We start from the raw sequence: 14,026 nt of genomic DNA on the forward strand, positions 1-14,026 counted from the left end.
CTGCAACGTGCTGACATGAGGAAAGTTTCCAACCGATTTCTCATATACAAACAGTAGTTGACCGGCGTTACCTGGTGAAACGTTGTTGTGATGCCTCGTGTAAGGGGGAGAAATGTGTACCATCCCGTTTCCGACTATCGCGATTGCGGGTTATCGTATCGCGACATTGCTGCTCGCGTTGGTCGAGATCCAATGACTGTTAGCAGAATATGGAATCGGTGGGCTCAGGAGGGTAATACGGAACGCCGTGCTGGATCACAACGGCCTCGTATTGCTAGCAGTCGAGATGACAGGCATCTTATCCGCATGGCTGTAACGGATCGTGCAGCCACGTCTCGATCCCCGAGTCAACAGATGGGGACGTTTGCGAGACAACAACCATCTGCACGAACAGTTCGACGACGTTTGCAGCAGCATGGACTATCAGCTCGGAGACCATGGCTGCGGTTACCCTTGACGCTGCATCACAGACAGGAGCGCCTGTGATGGTGTACTCAACGACGAACTTGGGTGCACGAATGACAAAATGTCATTTTTTCGGATGAATCCAGGTTATGTTTACAGCATCATGATCGTCGCATCCGTGTTTGGTGACATTGCGGTGAAAGCACATTGGAAGCGTGTATTCGTCATCGCCATACTGGCGTATCACCCAGCGTGATGGTATGGGGTGCCATTGGTTACACGTCTCGGTCACCTCTCGCTCGCATTGACGGCACTTTGAACAGTAGACGCTACATTTCAGATGTGTTACGACCCGTGGCTCTACCCTTCATTCGATCCCTGCGAAACCCTACATTTCAGCAGGATAATTCCCTACTGCATGTTGCAGGTCCTGTACAGGCCTTTCTGGATACAGAAAATGTTCGACTGTTGCCCTGGCCAGCACATTCTCCAGATCTCTCACCAATTGAAAACGTCTGGTCACTGGTGGTCGAGCAACTGGGTCGTCGGAATACGCCAGTCACTACTCGTGATGAACTGTGGTATCGTGTTGAAGCTGCATGTGCAGCTGTACCTGTACACGTCATCCAAGTTCTGTTTGACTCAATGCCCAGGCGTATCAAGGCCGTCATTACGGCCAGAGGTGGTTGTTCTGGGTACTGATTTCTCAGCGTCTATGCACCCAAATTGCGTGATAATGTAATCACATGTCAGTTCTAGTTTACTTTACTTGTCCAATGAATACCCGTTTATCAACTGCATTTCTTCTTGGTGCAGCAATTTTAATGGCCAGTAGAGTAAAAGACACGTAAAACTTCTCTTGCGATTTTCTCGAAATTACCAGGGTAGTGCATCTTACTGCTGTCACATTATGTTGTTTTAATGGCCTACAAAAGATGTACAAAGTTTGATGTAAATCTGTGACCCCACGTCGTGCGCCCCCCCCCCCCCTTGCTTTTTAGAGTATGACTTGCAAATCTGTCCCTTGTACTGGTAAACGTTTTTTGAGGACGAGTTTCTTCTTCTACAGCATTTCTCAATTTCTCTTCGAATATCTTTGGCTTCCAATCAGATACATCGTAGAAAAGATACTCGACAGACTCAGAAATTTGTCGTAAAAAAAAAGAGTTTTGGTATCCAGGCATCCTGTACGGGGAGACTGATCCCGAAAATTAACATCATTCTCATATTATTTGTGTTTCGCTGAAGTTATTTGCCAAAATTTAGTCGTAAATTCCTCACCCAGTGTGATGAAAACACGTTGAAACATTAAAACATGTACATATTTTTTGTCAAGCACGAGGCCTACTTGAGGTCACGGTTGTTAATTTTGTACCGAAGCTAATTTCTCATGGAAAAGTTTACGTTCTACTACAAGCCACACAGCTTGTTTTTAGCTAACATTGTTGCAGCCACGCGACTATCATCATAGCTCACTGACAGTGCTACAGTGCTGCCTGTACTCAAATATACTTGAAAATTACTCTTCTCACGGACTACTATTAAAATTCTATCAATTTCGATCCAATGTTTCTGGGGGGAGGGGGGGGGGTAGTCGTCTTTCAGATTGTACATGTCATATAGAAAAGTTGACTGGTCTTGTAATTTTTCTCTAAACTCATTTTAAAATATGTTTATTGAAATTATTTTATTTTATTACGGGCTTCACTAGCATTAAAACTGACTTCCAAATAAAAGGTCATTGTTTTATTCATAAACTTTGTCTCCTTTTAACTGTAATCTGAACCTCTGCAGACTGAGGGTATTCTCGCTATGTATGTAGAAAACCTTATGAAACGTTCCCCGTACTTATCTTAAATAGTATATCAATTTCAAATATCTGGTTCAAATAAAAATCACCGTTTTGACTAAGAATGAATGTGGATGATTTGGTATGTAGATGCACCGAGGTAGGTCTATTATCAGGCAGGTGGAAGATCTTTACGTGTCAATATTTTTTGCAATTTTTAGTTCAACAGTTATATTTTTTCTTGACGTAAGTAGCTGTGTAAGGTCGGTATTAATGATTTCTAAACAACAACAAAGAAGAAAAAGATCGTCGGCATAGCCTAAATAGAATGTTTTCTCGGTGATTTCTACTAATAAGACACGGAGGAAATCTGTAAAGATGGTATTTAAGCCTGTAGATCTTTCACATGATAATGCAGTGTTAACTTTTATCTGCTACTCGAATGTACACTTCCAGGTGACCGAGTCGCCATAGAGCCTGGTGTTCCGTGCCGTAAATGCGACTTCTGTAAACAAGGCAGCTACCACCTGTGTCCGGACATCTTCTTCTGTGGTACTCCGCCTCATAACGGAAATCTCTCTCAGTACTACAAACACGCAGCTGATTTCTGTTACAAGTAAGACTTATAATAATAGAATTATGTTTTTGTTTTAAAAATAACGTGTAGCTTGGGCTGTAGCGTTTCTGACATCCGTTTAAACGCTCTTGAAGTACAGAATATTTTTTTCGCAACATCCATTCAGTTTTACTGTTCTTGGAAAGAGCTCTTCATGAAATATCGACTATTCATCATGCTAGAATTGCCTGTCTCATTATGAAACATTTAGTGATTACGAAACAGGTTCTTTAAATGTATAAGCGTCTAAGTGGTCCTTCCTACAGTCCATCTTATCCACCCTATCTTTAATAGCTTCTAGTAAATTTTCCCTGTATCTTCAGTTTTTCCCAAGTCAAAAATGGAAAGATGACGGTGTGCATTGTACCCTGACAAATCTAACGCTAGAATCGTTACACAAACTTCTCTTTTCTTGATCATTCTTAGACTCGAGACACCTATCCCCACCATGTGTTAGGTTTCGTGTTAAACTTAACATAAAAAAAGAAAACATTGCCCTACTTCATTACCAATCAACAGTTTTCTTCCCATCAACAATAAAAAGAATTGTAAGCTGTGGTACTCATTTCATTTACTAGACTCATGCTCCCAGAAACTTCCACATTACTTACGATATTACCACTACATCTTTAATGTTTATCTTAAATCATGATTCCTAGGAGTAGCTTCCACCCAAGGAAATATCAGCTACATTTTTGTATCAACAAGAAGTGAAAGCTATGACATTTTCCGATGACGACGTACTTCTGGCTGAGAAGGAAAAGGACTGGAAACAATAATGTCTTCAAAGGAGATTATAAGAAGAATACTAACAAAAGTAAAATAAGGGTAATGCAATGTAGTCGAATTAAACCAGGTGACGCTTACACTTACGCCTGAATGAGGTAATGACACACCAAAAGTATGCAATGAATTAAAATAACTAACGATGGCCGAAGCGTAGAGAACATGAAATGAAGACTGGCAATAGGAAGAAAAACATAAATTTGCTAGCAAGGCCCACGCCCGGGTTCCCGGGTTCGATTCCCGGCGGGGTCAGGGATTTTCTCTGCCTCGTGATGGCTGGGTGTTGTGTGCTGTCCTTAGGTTAGTTAGGTTTAAGTAGTTCTAAGTTCTAGTGGACTGATGACCATAGATGTTAAGTCCCATAGTGCTCAGAGCCATTTGAGCCATTTTTTTGCTAGCAAGGAATATACACTGAGGTGACAGAGGTCATGGGATACTTCCTAAAAAACGACTCTTCCTTTTGCAGCACCTCGACGTGGCACGGATTCAACAAGTCGTTAGAAATCCCCTGTAGAAATAATGAGCCATGCCTCCTTAGTCGTCCATAATCGTGAAAGTGTGACCTCTCGATTATGTTCCATAAATGTTCGATGGGATTCATGTCGAGCGAGCTGGGTGGCCAGATCATTCGCTCGAAATGTGAAGAATGTTCTTCAAACCAAATACGAACAGTTGTGTCCTGGTAACGTGGCGCATTGTCATTCATTAAAATTCAATCGTTAAGTGGCTGCATATGGTCCCCAAGCTGCCAAACATATCCATTTTAGTCAATGATCAGGTCAGTCGGACCAGAGAACCCAGTCCATTGCATTTGAATATATGCCACACCATTATGGAGCCACCACCAGGTTGCACAGTTCTGTGTTGACAACATGGGTCCATGGCTTCGTTGGGTCTGTGGCACACTCGAACCCTACCAACTGAGATCTGGGCTCTTCTTACCAGGCCATGGTTTTTGCAATCCTCTAGGATCCAACTGATGTGGTCACGAGCCCAGGAGAGGCGCTGCAGGCAGTGTCGTGGTGTTAGCAAAGTCGCTGCATAGGTCGTCTGATGCTACAGTCCACTAACGCCACATCTCGCCGCACTGTCATAACGGATACGTTTGTACATTCGTGGTACGTCTGAAATGACCCCTTAGAAAAATTAGGAATGACTGATTTTCAAACGGCTGAGCAAAACTCAACGTACTCAAACAGTTTTCTCTTTACTTATTCTTATCATCACTAAACTGACGCACAATATTTTTAACGCAACGCAGTCTGACATTCAATAATTCCTGCAAAAGAATGGCCCTGATTAACAAGAACCTATACCTTTCATGAATCACTTACCTCACAAAAACCTTCGTTACTCGATCTACTGCAACACAGCGAGCGCCAATACTGCCAGCTAAATAAAAAATTCTAACTACTAAAGGCACTAACTACTGATAGGCGTAGTTAGCAAATGAAAGATTTTGATAGAGAACAAACAATGTATTTACCTAAAATAGTGTTCAAAAAAATGTTCAGATATGTGTGCGACATCTTATGGGACTTAACTGCTAAGGTCATCAGTCCCTAAGCTTACCCACTACTTAACCTAAATTATGCTAAGGACAAACACACACACACACACACACACACACACACACACACACACACACACACCCATGCCCGAGAGAGGACTCGAACCTCCGTCGGGACCAGCCGCACAGTTCATGACTGCAGCGCCTTAGATGTGTTATAAAGTCATCATATATATATAAATTCATAACATCCATGTTTACAAATTTCGTTTTTCTGGTGGACACACGTCCAGATCGTCCGCTTATAGTAACCTCGCAAAACTCTAGCATATCTCTCTCCACATCCACCACTGCTGGCGGCTCACCTCCAACTGCTCAACGCTACGCGCTGTTCACATCCAACTGGCCAACACTACACAAGCGAATATTCCAACAATGAGTCCAACCAGCCAGAGACTGCACACGGCGCAGTCAGCGATTTTCATTCACAGCACTAAGTGGCATTACCAGCATAAAAACCTAAACAGTCTACTTGCACTTCCTGCGTTGATTTCCTGCTGTTATCTCACGCAGTACCCCTTGTCTGTTAGCACTGACAACTCTACGCAAACGCCGATGCTCTTGGTTGTTAACTGAAGGTAGTCGGCCACGGCGTTGTCGGTGGTGAATAGTAGCAACCTGAAACTTGATGTTCTCGGCACACTTTTGATACTGTGGATCTCAGAATACTGAATTCCCCAACGATTTCCGAAATGGAATGGCCCGTGTGTCTAGCTCCAACTACCATTCCGTTTTCAAAGTCTGATAATTCCCGTCGTGCGGCCATTATCACGTTGGAAAACTTTTCACATGAATCACCTGAGTACAAATGACAGCTTCGCCAATGCACTACGTTTTTATAAAGGGTGGGACAAGTAAAAGTGACCCGGAGAACAATGTTTCAGAGTACAAAGAAACACAGCAGAGGAGTGGGAATACAGCACTAACTTGACTGTATCAGATGTTGAAAGTGACCACTATTCATCACTTTACATTTTTGAGCCCCGGTAAGTAAGTTGCTGAAGGTGGATCGAAGCTGGATTGCTAGAATTGTAGCAATCTCATCTGAAATGTTCTGCGACCACTGTCTACTAATGTCTCTCTCCCACTGTCTCCTTTTTCTCTCATTGGCACTACCTCCCATCTGTCTCTCCAATGTCACTGTCTTTATCCCTTTCTCTCATCTTGCCTTACCACTGTCTCCTTCTCTGCCACTTTCACTGTCTCTCTTTCCCACTGCATTGTCTTCATCCCACTCTTTTTCTCTTCCATGACCACTGTCTCTTTCTTTCTCGCTTAGTCTGCAGTCTTTCTCTTCAACCATCATTATCTCCTCTCCACACATGTCTTTTGGGATGGTTAATCTGGGGTTTTCAGCCCTAGACGAGGAAACTACAACACGTGAGTATAGAGAGTGTCGGAAACTGACCAAATCTTTTGTGTTAATTTTCGCCGGTCTGGGGGGGGGGGGAAGATGGAGCAGGGGGGGGGTCGAGGTCAGCCCCCCCCCCCCCCATCTCCGACCAAGCCTATGCATGATCTCAACTTTGCCTTGGCTCTGACTGCGGTTTTATTCATCCATCTCTTTTTCTCTTCCACTTTCTCTCTCTCCATCACTGTCTTCTCTCTCTTTCTCTCCTACTGACTCTGCCTCCTTTCTCTTTCACCGTCGTCATCTCTCTGCTACTTTCTTCCAGCACGAAAAAGAGCGAATACGTCCGCATGCAAGGCGAAACGAGGGTTGACACAGCTGGTTCTCCACTCATTAGCCAAAATCTTTTAAAGAGGAGCATATCCGCCTTTTTTATGCTCTGATAGGGGCATTTTCCAGCTGGTTCCCTTCTTTTCGCTGTTACAACAGGTTACACTGCTTATATAAAACGAATTCTGTAAGAAAAGTTTTGACAGTTTATGTATGATCTTCGTCGTATTGTTATACTATGACACACATGAAAAACAAGTAAGTACGCGTAATATAAGATTAAAACAATATCGTCTCTCTTCCGAAGCAAGTTCACTTAACATTACTTTGCATAAAAATGCTCCAACATGTTTAGGCTACAACTACAGCATACGAAAAAATGCTGTGTTTGATTTGTAAGAACAAAGGATTCCATATGACAAAATACATTTTTGTAACATCCTTATGCCGCCAGGTGATGCCATCGAATAATCTCCAGGTCAAAACGGTTTGTATAGGTGTGAAGTGCCTATTATTGAGGAACAGTGCGTCATAAAGTTTTTTTGGTGACAAAATGGCTACTAAAAACAGAGATTGGTGACATCAGAAGCTTTGTGGGTGGCACCAGAACCCTTTGCATGTGTTCAGTACGTCAGTTAAAACTACATTTACGCCTCATACCGGACATTACGATCATCTTTTACGCGCATATGTACTGTCACTTTGAACATCTGAATCTTGCTAATGATAACGATAACGAAAAAAGTTTCTAATTTTCCCGAGAACAACTTTTTAAGAACAAATGGTAAAAATTTCGACAATTTTTCACGAATGGAAAGTATAGAAATGGCTTGCCTAGGCCGAAGGAAATGTATAATGGTTAAATTATGACTCTGTAGTATACGATAGCTACAGTATTCCCGTTTTTCTGGTATGTCTACAAGTGATCGCTGCACCAAGGGCTATCCAAAACGCTTGACACCCTGACGATGAATCGATTGGACAGGTAAAACGCCAAATAACACTGAAAATTGATTAGCCACACAGGTCCATGATGTTCAGTAACTGCAAGCAACGCTCGAATATTCTTTGAAATCTAAGATGTCAATACCACTCACGACAGCAGAAACGATTTTGTTACTAGGACTGTAGACTAGTAATTTTGTGAGTATGGCAAGTGTTCCCGCCTCTGTGAGGTTTCACTAGGAAGTTGCTAGCGAACAAATGACTATAACGGATGTTTTGCCGACACCAGCATGCCCTACTGGCAAGAGCTTTCTCATCACTTCTTTTGCTTTCCAAGTGAGTACCGTGCTCTTTTATTGCATCTCAGATTAAGTGACACTAAGTCTCCAGGTACTTTGAATAGCTTCTCATGTCTGCTTTTTAGCTCATTTGTCCACTATGCTCATACATGGCTACGTGGGATTTTCAAACTTATTGGAAGTTGTATTTGGTGCTTACAAGCCTAAAAGCTCATCTGCTGTCACCGGAGGGCCCTCTTCTTATCTCATGTTCATTCCCAGAAATAGAGGTATTTGTGAATTAGCTTATCTTTCTAATCATTTACTTCCGTTTGAAAACTTACTGTTTACACATCAACTGTTAACTCAAGAGAGATAGAAGAGCTAGCACTATACCTTCACCAAAAATATTTTGGAACTTGACATATTGTCAAGAAGGAAATGTAATTTAGTAATGTAAGACACTGTTGCTGCACTGTCATGAATGAAAACTACAATAATAATAATAAATTCGAAGTAAGGTATATAAAAGACAATGGATAGACTGCCAATAAAAACGGTACAAACGTAAAACACATAAAACAAGAAAGTGTGCCCATCTCTTTTTTGCACGTGAAGAAATTTCGAAAAGTACGAAAATCACTGCCACGGCAGACTGCTTAAGGGCCATTCCACACAAAGTGGATCAATAATCTCCACCTGAACATCTCCAGTATGAATAAAATTTTGCACAAATGATTCTTATAGAATAAAACTAAGCTGTGCAAAATTATAGCTCAAAATACAAAGAAGTCGTTGTTTTGCAAGGCTTTCAGTAGGAGGCTGCGAAATGTTGTATGTCTCAAAGACAGTTTTGGTCAAGTTTAAGACAAATTAAAATTGAAACGAAATGTAATCTAGAGGCGATATTTGGATTAGATGCACAGCTCTTTGCGTTTAACACGATGTTAAAGCTTCAAGTTTGTGTCATTCGTCTTGAGGTCAAAATTGGAAGTAAATAAATTGTGACAGCTTTCCAACCAGTCTGTGACTACAATACCGTTTGGAAAACCAAGTGTGTTGTTTATCCTCTAGTGGTTCCACAGGGAAATAATTTGTCAGTTGCACCGAACTGCAATGGTTATAAGGATGTAAATATGGCATCAAAAATTTTTGCGTACTCTTATGGCGCAGTGTTAATTATTATCACCTTACATTTACCTTACTTTTGTTTCACTTGAAGCGGCACGTTATTTTATATTACAAAAGGGCTTGTTTGTTAAGGCCCATTGGATACGTTAAATAACATTCACAAACCATAATTTTTACGATCGCATTTACATAAAAGACATAAAAATAACTATATGGTAGAGACATTCTTTGATCTAAATATTCAGTACAGCTTTCGCAAACGTTTCAAAGTTTTTACATACAACAGTCCATTCAATGTATTTTCATTACGGTTAAATTCGTTGTACTCCAAGTAATTTAAAATTCTATTTTGTATGTTACGAGAAAGAACTTCACCCTTTTTCTTATGAGGCATTGCCAATGTAACCACCCGCTCTTCAAGTTTTGTGGCTTTTTTTGCTAATTTAGTATGAAACTAATTTAATGAGCTACCTGTGTTATCGACGACTTTTTGGAGTGAGTGTTAACATTTTCATTTTACATCAGCCTTTTAAGAACCTCACTTTTTTGTTTCAACTCTTTCAGTAGGCCGTCATAATAAACACATCACATTTGCTGGTCGTTACAATTATGTTATACAAGTGTATCTGGTTCAAACCCACCAGAAACTGAAAGCTGGCCCAAATTCCACTTCGTACTTGAGAATTATTGCGTTTTATGTAGCTATATGAATCTTATTTCGAGACTTTATGACTTTGGAAGAGAATACTCACGACTTCACAAACTTCAGTTGACTCTTTTTGCTGTTTCTATTTGTCCGTCATTACTGGAACCTAAAAATTCTGTGGAGAATAACAGATCAGCAGGTTCCTTGTGAACCTCATTTTGGAATACTGAGCACAGTATTTGTGAGCGTTCTTAATTCAGCTACGCATGTTTTTTGACGATACTTGTTTCTGCAATAGGTTTGTAGAAATGCTTCTGCGAGAATTCAAACAGCGTAGAAGCAAGACTTCCTGATATAAGTAGATAACTTAACACATTTCAAGGTATTCGAGTGACTCGAGTCTTTTTTTACAATTACTAAAAGATGCCAGATGAAACTCTTAATTTTCATTACAACCACTTTTGTAAGGTAGTTTTAAGTAGACATCCTAGTGATACAAAACATTGAAGCGCTCAGTAAACAAAACAGTTCTATTAATATTGTGAGCTTGACAGCTAAGTTGGTTCCACATTGAACAGTGTGTCCCTGGACTGAAAAAATATTAATTCTTGGTTATAATTCATAAAAGCAGAACAGACTACCACTCACCCATAAATGATTTGTACAAAAGTACGTCTTTAAGTACCAGACATATGCGCACACTCCACACACACACACACACACACACACACACACACACACACACACGCAGTCGTTTACAGACGTACACTGGTTAACGAGCACTGCGTCTGAGTTGCTGATGGGAGCCACCAAACATTATCACACTAACGACCAGGCTGCCACCAACACCTTTATGTCAAAACACACGTTAACCATTATGCTTCTGGAAACACTTACACGGGGCTGCCTCTAGGATTTAAAAGAGTTTAGTTGTAGAGTCACCTGAGTTCAGTGGTAGGGTGTTTTCGATTTTGAATTATAACTAAGAAATGAGCCACTTCTGAGTCTAAGACTAGTTGTTAGACTAGCAATTGTCGCTAGCTGCCACCGGCAGGTAAAGTGCAGTGTCCACAGCCCTTGCGTGTCTCGAGACAAATAATGTGGATGTATTTACTACATGAAGTGTGTTACTACGATCATCTGCAGATGACAGATAGACTGTTTTCCTTTTTCGATTATTTCCACCCAGGATTTGTATTGCTGAATAATTTCTTGGATATGTCTTATCTGTGGGTGGAAAGTAAAAATATTATCAAATACACTTACAATTCTGCCAAACATTAAATATAGCAAGAGTTTGCCAATGTTTGACTCCAGCATTTTCAAACTCTTTTTCCAAACCTTACCCAGATAGTATCCACAAAAAACAAAACCTTTTCTAATACAAAAACAGTTCTCTTTCTAATGAAACGATAATAAATAAGTAGGCGGTCATATTCGGCCATACGACATCAAAGTATAAACAAATATGAGGCAAAACTTTTTGATGGCATGTTTACGTATTAATAACTTCTAAAATACAAATAATTGCTGTAGTACGGTGGAAGCGATAACAAGCAATTTCACTGCGGAACCACTAAAGGACAATTGATATGTTGGTACAAAAATTGTTGGAGTTACAAAATGGTTGAATAATTGTTGTGATTAATTTTTCGCTATCTTTGACTTGACGTAGCGCCTAAAACGTTGAACGACTCAGCCTTGAAACTTTAACAGTGTGAAAAGCACAGAACATTGTGTATCTGATCGAAATATCTCGCTTATTTGGCACCCATTTTCAATTTTAAGCCAGTTTTAATTTGGCAAAAACTGTTGTACAAGTCGGAAAGCATTTTGCAACACTCCACTGAACGCCTCTTAAAATTTTGAATCTTTGGTATCTTGAGTTCAAATTTTGCACAGTGTACAAAGCTTTATTCTGTTATTGGGAACCTCTGCAAAAAATTCGTTCGAAATTGTGATGGTCAGGTGGAGCTGGTTCCTAAAATTGGTCCAGTTGCTGTGGAATGTCCCTTAACTAAGAAGTCAGTTGTACGATTGGTCACTACGCTCATTGTTCGCAGTATGCCTATATAGTGACCGGTCACGCGAACAGATGCAGTTTCAGGTTTAGTACGTTTATTTAGTTTTGCTATTCTGTCTGCATCCAAGATGCCGAAATTCGCACTGGGAGAATGTATGATATCATCAAACGATGACCGTATTCACAGAGAAGAATCTGTTGCAAGATGCAGTATTTGTAGCGTCTCAACCGCAATTCATAGAAAACACCAATGAAATCAGTTCAGCATCGTGTGGAAAGGACAAAGCAAGCTAAGAATTACGAACTACAATACGTCTACAGTACGGTGAGACAGCAGTTCATTCGTGAGGCATTTGCACTTAAAGTAAAAAAAAAGTGGGAATTGTGTTTGGAAATTTTACGTGTTCATTGATTACTTACCTTATAAATATTAAAGTATAACGAAATAGTGACAGCAAAAATTACTTACTGAAATAGGTTAATTCCGTTACTGAACCGTTTTTCTTTGCACACCTGAGAAAATTTCATAAGGAATCAATAATCTGTAGAATTTTGATTCGGACACCCCGCTGGTACGGAGCGAGGTGATGCAGTGATGCACATCTCACACTAACACACAACAAAGCAAACAGAAACGATCCGCCGAATTGTAAACACATATCACAGACGTCAGTTTGAAGTAGAATTTTGAAACTTACACTGTTTGAATTACCCCGAAGAAAGCGATCTATGGACCTTTAATCAGTACGGATTCAGAAAGTATCGCTCTTATGATGTACAACTAGCTCTTAGTTCGGACGAACTAATGGATGCTGTCGACAGCGGATCTCAAGCTGCAATGGACTTCCAATCAATGCGCGTGACTATGGAATATTGTCTTTGATGTGCGACAATATTCGTGATTTCCTGACAGAACAGCCACAGTTAGCAATGAATGGCGGGAGGTCATTTAGTGAAACCGAAATTATGTGTGTGGTTCCCTAAGGACGTGTTGTAGGCCAACTATTACGTTAAATCTACACAAACGAGTTTACCGTCCAGTAATGTCATCTGAAGATTAAAATCCATTACGAAATTATTTAGACAACTTATCTGGATGGTGCGAAAAGAGGCAACTGACGCTTAACAATAAAAAAAAATGCCATGTCCTCCACCTGAGAACTAAAATAAATTCCGTTAAAATTCGGTTCGTGATATAAAGATTATCGAGTCAACTAAATGTCTAGAAATTACAGTTACGAACAACAGAAATTGGAACCATCACAGAGAAAATGCTTTTTATTGGCAGTAGGTGCAAGAAATCTACACTGAGGTAACAAAAATCATGGGATACCTTCTCATATCGTGTCGGACCGTCTTCTTCCCGGGCTAGCGCAGCAACTCGACGTCGTGGCATGGAATCAACAAGTTGTTGGAAATCGCCTGTAGAAATAATGAGCCATGCTGCCTCCTTAGCCGCCCATAATTGTGAAAGTCTTACCCTTGCAGGCTTTTGTGCACGAACTGACCTTTCGACTGCATCCCGTTAATGTTCGATACGATTCACGTCGGGCAATCTGGGTGGCCAAATCATTTGCTCGGATTGCCCTCAAGGTTTTTGAAACCAGTCGCGAACAACTGTGACCAGGTGACATGACATCGATGATTGGGGACATGAAACCCATGAATGGCTGTAGGAGGTCTCCAAGTAGCCGAACGTAACAATTTGCCGGCGGCAGTGGACGTGCGGTTCTAGGTGCATCAGTCCGGAACCGCGCGACTGCTCCGGTCGCAGGTTTGAGTCCTGCCTCGGGCATGGATATGTGTGATGTCCTTAGGTTACTTAGGTTTAAGTAGTTTCTAAGTCTAGGGGACTGATGGCCTCAGATGTTAAGTCCCGTAGTATACAGAGCCATTTGAACCATTTCAAGGTAGTGATCGGTTCAGTTGGACCAGAGGATCCAGTTCGTTCCATGATAACACAGCCCACACCATTATGGAGTCACCACTAGCTGGCACAGGGCCTCATAGACAATTTAGGCGCGACATTCGAACCCTACTACCAAATCTTACCAAATGAAACCGAAACTCACCTGACCAGGACACAGTTTTCCAACCGTCTAGGGACCAACCGATAAGGTCACGAGCAGAGGAGAGGCGCTGCAGGCGATGTCCTG

The 14,026-nt window shown here is 41.0% G+C and overlaps 1 protein-coding gene across 1 annotated transcript in view; it reads left to right on the forward strand.

The window, feature by feature from the left end:
* The window catches only part of LOC124805149 (sorbitol dehydrogenase-like), a 112,166-nt gene that overhangs the window by 59,386 nt on the left and 38,754 nt on the right, over positions 1-14,026 (forward strand). Inside the window, exon 4 of the mRNA XM_047265620.1 lies at positions 2,651-2,810. Coding sequence (XP_047121576.1) covers positions 2,651-2,810 — 160 coding nt within the window. The remainder of the gene's footprint in view (positions 1-2,650; positions 2,811-14,026) is intronic.

Source organism: Schistocerca piceifrons, chromosome 7 (genome assembly GCF_021461385.2).
Source record: "Schistocerca piceifrons isolate TAMUIC-IGC-003096 chromosome 7, iqSchPice1.1, whole genome shotgun sequence".
Lineage (NCBI taxonomy): Eukaryota > Metazoa > Arthropoda > Insecta > Orthoptera > Acrididae > Schistocerca > Schistocerca piceifrons.